This window comes from Pogoniulus pusillus, chromosome 30 (genome assembly GCF_015220805.1).
Source record: "Pogoniulus pusillus isolate bPogPus1 chromosome 30, bPogPus1.pri, whole genome shotgun sequence".
Classification (NCBI taxonomy): Eukaryota; Metazoa; Chordata; class Aves; order Piciformes; family Lybiidae; genus Pogoniulus; species Pogoniulus pusillus.
The window spans coordinates 8,883,163-8,897,062 of record NC_087293.1 but is presented as its reverse complement, the minus strand read 5'-3'; the positions used below and the strand labels follow the sequence as shown (position 1 = coordinate 8,897,062).

General features: G+C 51.6%; 1 protein-coding gene across 15 annotated transcripts in view; it reads right to left on the bottom strand.

Moving 5' to 3' along the window:
- The window catches only part of NCOR2 (nuclear receptor corepressor 2), a 264,994-nt gene that overhangs the window by 86,001 nt on the left and 165,093 nt on the right, over nucleotides 1-13,900 (bottom strand). For 8 of the 15 annotated variants that reach the window (XM_064168689.1, XM_064168685.1, XM_064168698.1 and 5 more), the window contains 4 exons: nucleotides 11,373-11,439; nucleotides 5,534-5,721; nucleotides 4,177-4,273; nucleotides 1,618-1,796 (listed from right to left, as the gene is read on the bottom strand). In XM_064168689.1, coding sequence (XP_064024759.1) covers nucleotides 1,618-1,796; nucleotides 4,177-4,273; nucleotides 5,534-5,721; nucleotides 11,373-11,439 — 531 coding nt within the window. The remainder of the gene's footprint in view (nucleotides 1-1,617; nucleotides 1,797-4,176; nucleotides 4,274-5,533; nucleotides 5,722-11,372; nucleotides 11,440-13,900) is intronic. The other 7 variants (XM_064168692.1, XM_064168696.1, XM_064168699.1 and 4 more) reach the window with 3 other exon arrangements.

The window sequence follows — 13,900 nt, the reverse complement described above, 5'->3', positions numbered from 1 at the left end:
CAGCTAAAATGACTTCAGACCTGGAGCTTGTCAGCCTGGCAGTGCCTGGCTGCTTTCTCCAAGAGCACCTGGGCTGAACAAGAGATAGCACCAGGTTTTCATGGTCTCAGGAAGAGGCTGGCTCTGGGTCACAACCGCAGATGACAACTCCAATTACCTTCAATATCCAGGACAGAAGCTGCACTACACCAGGCAGCTCATCTACCTGCTCACCTTGGCCCTCCTTGCAGCTCCCAAGTACCAACCTCTTGAAATGAGTTTTGGAGAGCCCTGAAATCCTGCTGTATTTATGCCTTGAGCTCTGCATCACCCATGGCAATGACACAGAAACCACCATGCACAGCAGGATGCGAGAGCTGGGTGTGGGTTCTTCCAGCCCCATTAGCCAGGCACGGCCCCACCATTAAAGACTAAGCAATTAGCCTGTGCGTCATTTGCGGGCAAGCCTGGCTGTTTGGAGTGTCACACTTGAAGGCTAATTAGCAAGGAGGATTCTCTCCTACCAAAGGCTTGGAGCTGGTTTGCTTGTTTTGTTCTTTTTTCGGTCTGTCTTGGCAATTAGTTATTTCAGCTGCAAACAGAAGTCAACACAAGCAGGGACAGGAGGAGGGGTACCAGCTATGCACAGGCTTCCAGCATGGCTGGTAATCCATGGAGACATCCCACAATTGTCTAGAGGTCAGGCTAAGGTGGTGCTGCTGCAAGGGATGAGGTGGGCCTGGCACACCCACATACCTCCATGCCCCTCAACAACAGTGAGCTCCAGTAGAACTCATCTGGCTGGAAGCTGAAGGCCATCTCTGTTTTTACAGACACACATGGCACACTGGGCACCATGGATGTTCTGGTTCCCCATGTAAACACACTCAGGCCCCACCAGGCCATGAGTTAAGGAAGAGCCTGCATGAGAGACTGAGCTGGGACTTACAGCATAGTGGTACCCAGGGAAGGGATCAGCAACCCCCCAAGTGATCTTGGTTGATAAAATGAAGCTGTTCTCAAGCACGGCTTGCCAACAGGAGAAAGCACCAGAGCCAGAGCCTGCACATGTCTGATACAGGAATGCATCCATGGAAACAGCAAATCCTGCTGAGAGCAGAAGGGAGCGCTGAGGGATGGGCACTGGCTGCGTGCTGCAGCCTGAGGGGTTCTGTACAGAGGCAGTCGGATGCTGACAGCCCTGAGAATCCTTCTGGACACACAGTGCCCACAAAACAGCCATGCACATCCAAACACCTAACAGCCTACGGAGCACTGAGCTTCGCTGGCTTCATCCTTAAATAGGCCCACACAGCAGGGATGGAGAAGCAGGAAAACTTCCAGTTCTTGCCCTGTGGTGAGCAGCAGCTTCCTGCATGCCCACATGGGAGTGGGCAGAGCACATGCACATAGGCATGAAGACACCAACTATACAGAAAGGCCTGAGGCTTCTGTCCAGGTGCATCAAGCCTGTGCCAGGCTGAAGGTGACTTAGCATCCTGGGCTGTGTCCCTGGCAGGGGCAAGACAAGCCCTTGGGGAATTAATGTCTCAATGTTCCAGTGCCCCAGCCAAAGCTCACAGGTCCTGTCTCACACTTCCCAAAGGCTACACAGAAAGGTGCGTGGGCTGCACTCACTTCTCCCGGAAGGTCTCCTTCTCCTGTTCACTCCACATGTTCATCACCTGCCGATCCTTGTAGACCTTCATGGGGTCATCCATGAGGCCGTTCATGTTGATGAATTTAATGCGCTGCTGGTCGGCATCGTAGAGCATAGGCGGGATGACGGCGAGCTGGCGCATCTGCTTCTCCAGGTTCTTTGGGGAGAGCAGAGAGAACAGCTGGTCAGCACCAGGGGCCCACGGGGAGTGCAGGGGACAGATGTTCGAGAGGAAAGGACAGGCAGAGGAACAGGAGGATTCAAAAGCAAGCACTAGGCAGCTTTATTGCTACAGCAACTGTAAATCAAGCGCTGAAAGAGGCTATCGCTGTCAGCCAGGAAGCAATCTTTCATTTTGAAATAAAAGGCTTTAGGATGCTGTGTGGAAATGTCTGACTTGAAGCAAAACAGCTCCTGATCACAACAAGAGGCAAGTCAAAGCAGTGGTGGCACAGGGAGTGCAAACCTCTTCCCAGCCATCAAACCCACAACCTTGTGGAGGTTCAGCCCCCCAGCCCCACCCCGCAAGAGGAGCAAGAGAGCTCTGCAAAGCTTTCTGAAAGGGTGGGCAGAGGGGCATGTTGTAGTACCCTTTCACAGCAACCCCTGGTATCATTCCAGAAGGTTTCAAATGTCACCCTAACAGGGCTGCCATTCCTCCCTTCCCTCTTAGTGCAACACTCTGGGACATCATCTGACATCTTTCTCCATCCTACTCAAGCACAAAGTTCATCCAGAGCCCCAGCTGCATGCCAGGACAGGACTGACTGGTTTCCTGAAGTGTTTACAACAGAGTGGCCAATGCAATGCCTCATTTGTGCTGTCCCCTGCCAGAATGCCAGGACTGCCCATTCAGCTGAGCTTGCTGGTGGTCCCCAGCACACACACCCTGTGGGCACAAAGGGATGGTCTGCCCATCTTGTTTTGTTTCCTATCTGCAGTGATACTCCAAGTCCTCCCTGTTACCTTGGATGGCACTGGTCAGACATAAATCCATCCTTGACCCAGGAAGGCCAGGTCTCAGGTGCTGTGATTTCAATTTCCAGCTGGATGCTGGTTCTTGGACAATAGTAATGCCCAGTTCTTTCAGAGTTCTTCCAGCAAGCTGTCAACTAAGGCCTCCCCAGCACCACTGAGCAGACCTCCCTCCTATTCCTAAAGCACAGCCCTCTGTGCAGACACAGACATTGCAACTCATTTCATCACGTCTCTCATCCACACTAGGATGCCTCCTGTTTATGCTTCAGATGCCCTGGGGGTGTCCTCTCACGATGGGAGGTCAGGGACAGCTCGAAGCCAGAGCATCGATCCAGACAAGCACAGACCACCCCAGACCAAATGAGAGAGTCCCTGTGCAGAGCCCTCACAGGCTAGGAGGCAGCTGGCAGGAGCTCTGCCTGCAGCCAAGACCTCTCTCTTCACCTGCCAGGGTGTTGGGGTGCTGAGTGCTGTGAAAGCACCCCATTGCCAGGCAGCCAGCCCTCCCCTCCTCTCCAGCAACATGTTGGGGAGGAAAGCTGGCCCTGCTGCCATGCTCTCACCTTTCAACCCCACAGAAGGGCTGGAAGCTCTCAAGGCCTCCTCCAAGACAAGCAAAGCAGTGCCCTGAGGTTCAGCAGAAGGCTCTTGGGGTGGAGTTTAGCAGCACACTGTACAAGAGGTCAGCTGCAATCATCTAATGCTTCCCTTGGCCATGACCTACAGAGCTGTGAAATATCCCCCTGCTTCTGAGATCAGTGTCCTCTGGGTCATCACCTCAGCTGGCTGACAGCAAACTGCCCAGGACCCTGAGCAGGGAGCGAACTGCAGTGCAGAGGCAGCAAACATCTCAGCTATTGCTGGGCAATGGCTGCTCTCCCCTCCCAAACATGATCCATTCACTGCCGCTCGCCTCCGTGCCAAGAGAGTGGAACCCTTGTGAAACCAGATCCAAACGAAGCCAAGGTCACGGGGATGTTTCAAGATGAATGGGAGCACTCCCAGAAGATGTGGGCCAACTGGCTCACGTACAAACCATTCATTCCATAGGATTCCCCTGTGTCAAGCCACACAACCCATTCAAAACAAAATGAAAGAGAAAAACCCCTCTGCCCACAGCCAGGGCACCAGCTGCCTTTCCTCCCCACCTCCCCTTCCAGCTTAAACCAACAGCCAGGAGGTGTTTGTGGGGTGCTATCCAGGATGAGCAGCACGTTGGCATTTTAGCTCTGCAAGGGGCAACTGAACGCTGCTAAACCCTACCCACTGGCCACCAGCTCCTGGGCTGACTTGCTCCGTGTTTTGATCCTGTAGAACCATTGCACAGCTCCATTACACCTCTTGGCCAGCTGGAAAGCTGCTGAGTCTTAGATGAACACTTTCACTTGGGATCCTGCCCAGAATGTGCATTAGGCATCGTGGCAACCTCCCCAGCCTCAGCGTGGCCTGAAGTTACTGGGATTTTGTATTGGATTTCACCGTGGGGTCTGGTGGCACTCTCCTGGCCTCCACAGAGAAGAGCAGAATGAGGGGTGAAGAGGGGCAGGAATCAATCTCACCTCTTGCTCCGAGAGCCCATCGATGATTTCCGACACCTCGTGCTCGCTGCGTGCGGCCGACATGGAGAGCCCACCACTGCCCCTCTGTCCTACCCTGCTGGGAGAGGGCAGTGCAACGCTCAGACACGCCGGTTTGCAAACCACAGTCACGACAGCTCACTGCCTCTGTTGCCCACTGTGTCGACCTCCATAATGGCCATATCCCAACACCTCAACCAGGCCATCCCACCCTGCTGAAGCACTGACAGCATTTCCTTCTGTCCAGACAACATAATCCTCCAGTGCCACAGATTGAGACTCTCAAACTACCTTCCTTACCTGTGCCAACAACCACTTCCTGGACTGCTACAAGAGAAGGACATTTTATACCCAACCATACTCTCCCTCCACCTTATTTTTCTCCTGTTCAATAGGGTGCTGCAATACCATAAAGGTGTCAGCACCAGCACTGTGCATCTGGTCTGCACACACTGCAGGACCCTTTAAATCAAACCCAACCACTTGCATCTTCCCTCCCTTCCAGCAGCACCCAACAGAACAGCTACGTGTCCCAAGGAAAACTTGTCTCATCAAACACGTCAAACCTTCAGTACCATTTCTCCCCTTCTGTTTAAGATAAGATAAAGCCCTGATTAGGAAGTTTGGACCCCTTAAGCTGCTAACAGGGCACAGGAATGCGATGCTGGCACAAGGGTTTGGTTTCTGCACATATCAAGTGTTCCCTAGGCTAAGTGGGAAGGGCCAATATGGGAAGGACAAGGAGTTTTCATCAAGAAGGGTGGAGACTATGAAATGGTGTCTCTTCCTGGCAGGAAACAATATGACCTCAATTGCACTTCTAATGAGGAAGAGAAAATGAACAAGGCTTAGGACAGACAGGGGACATCCCTTTTGGTGAGACATTCTGCTCCCTGACATCTGTGGTCATTCCTAAAACTTCTGCAGACCTTTCTTCTCCTTCCTATCCATGCTCTGATCAAAGCATGTGCACATATTAAACCTCACAACCAAATCCACCTGCACATCTTGTACACCTTGAGTGGGCCCACCAGTAAGGCAGCCATTAGTGATGACCCAGTCAGGAAGCCAGCACAAGGGAGCTGCCTCTTATCCTGCTCTGAGAGATCAGCAACAGAAGGGAGATGGGTGGGCATGTTCCTGACATCTTTCCTGCTCTCCTGGCTCTGTGCATCCTGGAGCACAATCAGCAAAGCTATTGTCTGCTGGCTCCTGCCTCTGACTAGAAGGGGAGAAAAGGGACTAAGCCATTTCAGCCCAACTCTCCCACAACCCAGTCCCACACCCATGCCCAAAGAAAAGAGAAAGGCTGTCTGATACCAGCTCAGCCCCTTCCTACCGCTTCTCCTCTAACCTCTGCATGCGCTCTTGCAGTTCCCGCTGCTTCCGGATCTCCGGGAATTGCTTCTCATAGTACTCCCGCACTTTGCTCTCCTTGGCACGCCGTCGGGGGTTGTTTTCAATGCGTTCCACTTTCTTCTCCCAGGCCTCCATCAGCTGGTCATAGCGCTGGCAAAACTTCTGTTCCTGAAAGGGCAGAGGGAGAGAGGGAGCTCAGGAGATGTGCCTGGGAAGGGCAGCTCCTCCAGGCCTGTCCCTCGATGGCTGCTCAGGCTGAGCGTGACTCATGTTGCTTACAGCCACACAGTTCACTAGGACATGGACAGGCTCCAGGGGCTGAGACAGACCAAAGGGGAAGTTCTCAAAAGATGCCATCAAGCACCCTCAGGCTTTTCCCTTCCAGACTCAACATCATTTTCCCCCAAGAAGAGCAACATGTCCAAAGAAGGGCAATGAAGCTCATGAAGGGTGTAGAGCACAAGTTTTATGAGGAGCAGCTGAGGGAACTGGGGTTTTTCAGCTTGAAGTAAAGAAGGCTCAGGGGAGACTTCCTCACACTCTACAGCTATGTGGAAGTAGACTGTAGCCAAGTGGGAGTTGGTCTCTTCTCCCAAGTAACAAGCAACAGGACAAGAAGAAACAGCTTCAAGTTGCACCAGTGGGCATTTGGGTTGGACATTAGGCAAAATTTCTTCTCTGAAAGGGTTGTCAAGCCCTAAAATAGACTGACCAGGGAAGTGATGGAGTCCTCATCCCTAGAGGCATTTAAAAGCTGTGTAGATGTGATGTTGAGGTGCTGATGGTTAACCCAGCAGTGCTGGGTTGGCTAATGGTTGGATATGATGATCTTAAAGGTTTCTTCCAATCAAAATAAGTCTATGATTCTATGAGCTTTGGTGAACCTAGGCCTCTGACCCAGTGTGGCTTTGCACACCCACCACACTCTTCTGTCTCAGCATCCTTCAGCACCTTGGATACTTAATTCAGCCACCAAAGCCCCAGTGCTGGGGATGAGGTCCCTGCTCCAACATGGCTAGCCATAAAGAGGAGAGAGCAAGTCACCTGCCTACTGCCACCAAACAAGAAAGAACTGAAACATGGCCCTGGGAAGGGACCCCATCACATGAGTGGAGCTGTAAGTTTGGAGATGCCAGTTTGCTGTGTTGTGGAGAGCCTTGCCAAGGCACCCCCAGCCAGGCACCTCTTCCCATCCATAATGGGGTGGGAATGCTGATGAAACTGGCAGCTCTGCACATGGACCTGGCTCTCTAAACACGAGAGCTGGGCACCCAGCCTCTGTGTGAGGCCACGTGGTGTGGTGGCTCAGCTGTGCCATGATGCCACCAGCTCTTCCACCATCCTGGAAAGCAGAAGCACTTTGCTGGCTACTGCCCCTCTCTTTTGTCCCAGGAGAGAGAAGAGTACCCCTCCACTGACAGCAGAGCTGGGCTGTGTCAAAACACGGTGCTTCAATAGGTTTACATGCCATGTCTCCTGGGAGCCATCTTCACGGCACACTCACCCAGCCACGCATGTCCAGCACTACCTTTTTCCTTCATACTGATGGGACCAGCCCAACACCCTTAACACTAAAGTACCATTTGAACCACACATGACCCACCCTCCAAGTGCTCCTCCCTACTCCAGCCTCCCTCTCGCTGGAGAAGGATGCCCATGGATAGGCGAGGTCCACAACAAGGAGATGCTCAGCCACAGTCCCCGACAACTGCAGCTGTGACAGCAGTGACGGTGCCCTAGACCCACGTGAAAGCACCTGGGCCACCAGAGCAGGTTTCAAGGTTTCACTCTGAGTGCAACAAGTGCTTCTAGGCCCCAAAAGCAGGAAGCGAAAGCAGATGTTGCTCTGTAAAAGTCAGTGGCAAACCCCAGGCCACCTCTTGCCCCTTAAGCCAGCACCTTCTTGGCTCCATGATGGGGGGAATCCAGACCTCACAGAAATAAATTCATCTCTGTCCCACAAATGGAGGGAAGTCCAAGGCTGCAGATTTCCCAGACACATTCTGCTCTCACCTGGCTTGCTCTCAGCCACCAAATAAACATGGTGAGAGGTAAAAAACCTGCCCAGTTCCTAGTCAGGAGGCATCTGGGTTACTCTGAGCCAAAAGGGTCAGTCGTGCTACAGACTCCACGCAGCAGCCGCCCCATGGCCCATCACTGGTGCCAGGCACCTGCAGCAGCCCATGGCCAGCTTCATGTCAATCCTGGCACATGGGTTAGTCCTGCCATCTCAGACCTGACAACCACTCAAGGACAACAACATGTCCTATGATCCCCATGGCCTTTCGGAGGCATCTTGACAATGCCATGGGGCAGACAAAGCACCTCAGAGCCCGCAGCTGAAGTAGACTAACGCTCGCACATCAAATAAATCAATTCCCATTTGCACACCCGGAGCCAGAGGCATTCCTGCCCCACGCAGACGCATAGGAGATGCTTGAGTTTCTGCAGGAGTTAAAGGAAATGCTGGAAGAGGAACGTGAGGAATGAGAGCGAAAATAAAAATGCTCTAAAAGCCACCAAGGGGAATCTCGTGCTGCAGGCAAGGTGCTACAGGTCATGCCAACAGATCATGGGAGCTCAGAGTTGTGGCAGCCACTGCGGATTATACCTTTCCTGAGGCAGCAGTATCAGACCCCTGAGGGGGAGCTCTCAGCCTGCCAGCAAACCTGCTACATCCTCCTGCTTCTAGAGCATAGCACTAGGGAAGAGGCTAAAAATATCCCACCAAGTTTATGGAGCTTCAGCGCCAGGAAGCAGCCAGTGCCCTGTGCTGTGCACCAGCCTGCAGCACAGCCAGGGAATGGCCCAGCATGAGGCCTCGGTCTGGTGGAGAAGCTTCAAGGTTTTGGAAGGTTTGTCATTCCCTGTGGGAATGAGCCAGCACTGGGTCCTGCACTGCCACCACTCCACACGGGCACTGGCACTGCCGATGGGCTGTTTCCCAGCTGGCTGCGTGCCCCTCTCCTCCTTTTCCTCCACTCTTTGACACAACTCCATGAAACCTTTATCCAGAATTCCTCTTTTAAGGAAGTGGCATTTGCAGATGGAAAAAGCAACATCAACACGTCACATCGCTGATTTCCCCAGCAGCTCACAGCCTCATAGCAGGGTGGGCAGCAGCAAAGCTCCTGCTCACATAACTCAGCTCTCCAGAGTACAGCTGAGCTCTTCTGACTGGCATCTGCTTTCTTAAAGCCCCTTCCTGCTATGAAGCAAAGAGATCCTTCCTGCCACACAAGCTTCAAACCCCACTACAACAGAAGCAGCACCCCTGCCTAGCACTTTACAGCCCAGCTGGGTTACATGCTCCCTGCAGTCTTCTGCTGTCCTTCAAAAGCCACGATTACAGGCACCTGAGAGCATTGTGTGTTCCCCAGATCTTCACAGCTCCATCACCAGGAGAAGCTCTTGGTCAGGCACTTCGGGAGCCAAAGTGTCTATTCCTTCTTCGAGCATCCTCTGAGCAGCCTTAAGCAAGCACGTCCATTCCTGAGCAACCATCTGTGCTGGCTTTTAGCATCGGTGCCTCCTCTGCTCCCCTTCCTGGCTGGGCTCAGCAGCCCATCAGCCTCTCAATCACAGGAGCGCTGGCGAGCCAAATCGGACCTGACATGCGTATCTAAAAATGGATGAATAGTAACGCCGCCGTAGCAGCTGAAGGCACTTTGGAGGCTGTGCCAAGCCCCAGCCCTCCTACAGCCCACGCTCTCGCAGCTCCAGGGAATGGAGCAGCTCTTTGGAGGGGAGGGAAAGAGCGAAGGTGACAGGAGGAACCAGTCCAATTCCTATGCAAGCCCCACTGTGTTTCTTTCCCTGGCTGATGGAGATAAAGGTCTTACAGCCAGCACGGCCCCCTTCTCCTCTTCTTTCTCTGCAGCATCACCTCTCTGATGGCAATTAAACATCTTCTGCCATGCCAACAGGACGAAGCCCCGCAAACCCTCTGCAGTGGGGCTCCAAGGGCGGGACCCCACAGAGACCGAGCTCTGACCCTGCTCCAGCAGCCCTGGGCAGTGACAATACCCCAGAAAGTAAGAGAGCCAGAAAGAAACACTGGCACGTAGATGGGCTCTGCTAAAAATAGGGGCTGCTACAAAATAGGCAGAAAAATAGCTAAGCGTACCCATTTTGCAAACAGCATCAGCAAATGCATTCACTTTGCAAATTCAGCAGCCCTGGGTTGCCTATTTTGTAGAATAGGCAAAACGCTTCCCTAAAGTGAAAAATCCCCTTTCAAGGACACTGAACAAACCGGCTGGCAGAAACTCACCTACTTTGCATGACAGGCAACTTCACCGCAAGCCGCGTTTTAGGAACCCTGCTCTTGCAGCCCGATTAGACCTTTTCCCCCAGCTCCTCAGTACCCACAACGGAGCCACTTCGCTCTAGATGTTAGCACAGTAACCGGCTGTTTCCACCAGAAAGCGGCTCCTGGGAAGCTCCCTTCTGGTTCCAATAAAACCACAAGAAGCTTTGCAATCCCTCTTTTGAGGAAGGGAACGTTCAGCTGCTTCCCGCAAGTGCAGAAGTCCTCAGCTGTGGTGCCCCGAGCAGCACCCAGCTGCCACAGCACACCAAGCCAAAGGTGAAAGCCCGGCAGCCTCTGTTAGAAACGTGGGAGAGGTTTTATCCTGGAGAAGTCTAAGCACACGCAGCTGTTGGGACAGTAGTGTCCCTCTGGACTGTAGGAGCTATGGCTTTTGGAAGACTGCTACAAGCAGTGGGGAGGATGAAGCAGGGGAAAGCAAAGAGCCATGCTTTTATTCATCATAACGAAGAAAATAATTCTATTGCTGGGCCAAAAATGTCTGTAATTAAAGTTGCTGTAAAAGGCAGAGCCTTCAAACAACTTCCCAGGGCTGACTGTCTTGGATTTTTCCTACAATTACTCCCGCTTGAAGCAATTCTGCCCAAAACCAGCACCAAAGATGTTCAGAAAACCTGCAGTGTTTGTAACTTATGGCACTGACACCAGCACCTGAGCCTGCCCTAGAACAGAGAAACCGAATCAGGAACTGGAATTACACCTTCAACATCAAACATGATGCCTTGTGCCATGAGCTCAACCACCCTTCAGAGGAAGATGCCACAAAATCCACCTTCCCAGTGAGGCTATTGCTCGCTTCCAGCATTTCCCCTTTGGGGCTGGGTTTTGCCTCCCAGCTCCCACTGATGACTATTGCAGAAAACTATTAACATCCAAAACGTCTAAATTCTGTAGATCCCACTTCAACTTTCTCCTGCCTTTGTTAGGGACAGGAGATAACCACTTTCAAAGTCTCATAACAAATCCCACCTTTCCCCTGTGCCCAATCATCTCCTCCAAGGACGCTGGAACCATCTCCCAGGCAGCACTGCTTAAGAATGAACTAGTGCAGAGCTCAACTTGTGTTTTTAACCACAAATTCCTAGATCGTTGCTCTGTGGTCAGCTGGAAAGAGTCAGATGAGTCTTCAGACCATTTCTGGGAAGCAGAGTCAGCCTGTTTCACACCTCTCTCAGGGTCAATTACTCACAAAATAGACATTTATGCTGTGAATAGGCTCTCTGAGATCAATGAAAGGCTCTGCTGTGATTAAGCCAGCCCCTCGTGTTTGCTCCACAGGGGATGCTTGCAGAGGGAGGTGCTGCCTGCAGCAGGATTCAGGGACCTCCCCTTTACATCCAAGATGTTGTAAGCATAAGAGATACCACAGAATGCAACAGGCAAAGTACTGAGCACCAGCACCACTCTGCTGGAAAACATCCTTGCCTTTCTCACACAACGAATCACACTGCTCCACAGATCTAAAACGAGGTGCAAGGGAATCACTTACCCACTGTTTGCGAGCATGATTTCTCCTCTTGAAGTACAAAATCAACTTCTTCCGCATTGCCTGGTTTCTGTGAAGGGGAAAAAGGAAAAAAGGAAAAAAAAGAAGATGAGACCTGATTAACAAGGTGGCTAAAATCCAAAGCTTGGCTCTCTCCACTCCCAAAGGAGTTCTCAGTGCAGTTTCCACCTTAACTCGGAATTGCATCAACTTCAAAGCTGCAGACGCAGTTATCTGAGGGCCTCCTGCCAGCTTTGAGAGACCAATGAATTCTCAGACACAAGGAACTTCACCCACATCTGTTGGCAAAACCAGGACTGAGGCTGAGAACTAAACTCATCAACTCTCAGTTCTGCAGACTTCTCCAATGTGCTCAGCTCTGCATTTACCAACAGACCAGGCTGTTTTTTGATTATTTTTACATCTGATCCACAAAACCTTAATGAAGTCCCAAGAATTGGGGGGCTGATGCCAAGCCTCATGAGTGGAGGCCACCTTGACTCCCTGGGCTGGCAGGAAGGGAGCCCTAAGCACACACAACATGCTCCCAAGATGTGATTTACACCCAGGCTCTGAGGTGCTGATAAGGAGGCAGGATTGCAGCAGGGCTCCTAACCTCTTGCTTGCTTGGAGTCATGCCTAACAACGCTGCAAAGAAACCACTCAGGAAAGTTTAACCACTCACAGAACTGAGACTTCAAGAGAGAAATTATCCACTGCCACCACAACCCATCCAGCATCTGCCCTAAAACTCCCTGGGTTGTTTCTTCTTCCTACTTTCTAAAACCAGCATGAAAAAACTGCAAGAGAAGCAGCACCAAAGCAGTACAGAGCTGGAAAGGCTGCACAAGCTCCCAGAGCCTGCAAGGACCCAAGAGCTGAGCTCCTGCCATTGTTCCTGTTACAAATATTCACAGCAGTAAAAATCTCTAGGTAAAAGGTAGAGACCAGGGGCAAAGGAGTTTCCTTAAGTCTTTCATCCTGATTAAAAGCAGAGCTGCAGTGTGTAATTACTGAGCAGGAGCTCAACAGTCTGCAGGATTTAGCAGAGTGAAAAGACGCCCTCACTGCTCCCTCATTCCCCTCCCTGCCTTGTCCCTGACTAGTGGAGAGAGAAAACCCATCCTCTGCTCCCCATAAATCCCTAAAAGCAAGTTATGTTTTGGATGGGGCAGAGAGTCCAGGTCACTTGGAGGAAGGATTACAAGCAGACCTTGCTTAATTTAGAGAAGAAGGACATCCCAGAAATTATCCAAATTTCTTACTTCTGAAACCCTCCTCTCAGTGTATGACTAAAAAACATGGGTGGGCACATCTGGGGAGTGACAGTGAGCCCATGACCAGTGCTGCCCTGGGGAACCCAGGTCACTCTGGCCTTCTGTGAAGGCTGCACCTCTGCTCTGGCAGTGTGCCAGGAGATCTGTGTCCATCTCTCACCTGCCCCCTTCATATGGGCAGTGTCTGGGGGCATCCAATAGTTATTAATCCCTTGGTCTTCAAACACCAGTACCTCCAAAGTCAGGAATAGTGACTAGAGGAAAGGCAGTAGGATTTGGGACAGCGATTGCTTCTTCTCCAGCACCCCACACTCAGCTTTGTGACTCTAATTTGCCAAGAAGAAAGCACATCAAGCTTGATTCTCAGTCCTGAGAGTACCATTTGGATTTCATACTCTTCCATTTTCCCATCATGTCTAGATACAAGAGGTATGGGACACAGGTGGCATCTCCCAACACTGCCTGAGCTGCATGACATCTTCACTCCCTTTGGCTTTGCCCTGAACATTTGGTGCAAAAACAGACCTTGATTTCCAAGCCAGCAACTAGCAAGCAGCACTGGAACTCCTCCTACGAGCAGAAAATACCAGCAACTGGCTGGGAACAGACTCCATCACCCCCAGCTAGAGCCGTACAGCCCCAAATCGCCATGAATTCCCAATTCGATGGAGCTGAAGGCTCCTGCAGAGCAGACACTTGGATCCACAAAGGTTTTCTGAGTGAGGGCTTCAATGGCAAGCAACATCCTTTGATGCCATTTCAGAAATCTAAGTTGCTGATCACTGGGGAGGAAAACATCTAACAAATCCATGTGTGGGGCACTTTCTGCCTTTGCTCTTTTCTGATGGGATGTTTACAAAGGACAAGCTGCAGTTCTGGACTGCACTGCAGAAACCAGAGGTGGCCTCACTAGATGTATTAGCAAACATTCCTGCCAAGGCTGGATCACACACATTGGCTTTTGTTTCTGAGTGATGCATCCACTGAGGAGCCCCAAAGAGAGTTACAGGCAATAGACTGAGCTAAACCTCACTTCTCACCGCTGTGTGGGCAGCTTCCACTTGCCTTTACAGATCAGGGAAACTGAGGCACAGAGTTGCAGGGATGTCTGCTGTCCATTAGACCAGGTTGCTCAAGGTTTCATCCAATCTGGCCTGGAACACCTCTAGGGAAGGGGCATCCACAACTTCCCTGGGCAGCCTGTTCCAGTGTCTCACCACCCTCCCTGTAAAGAATTTCATTCTAATACCAGTC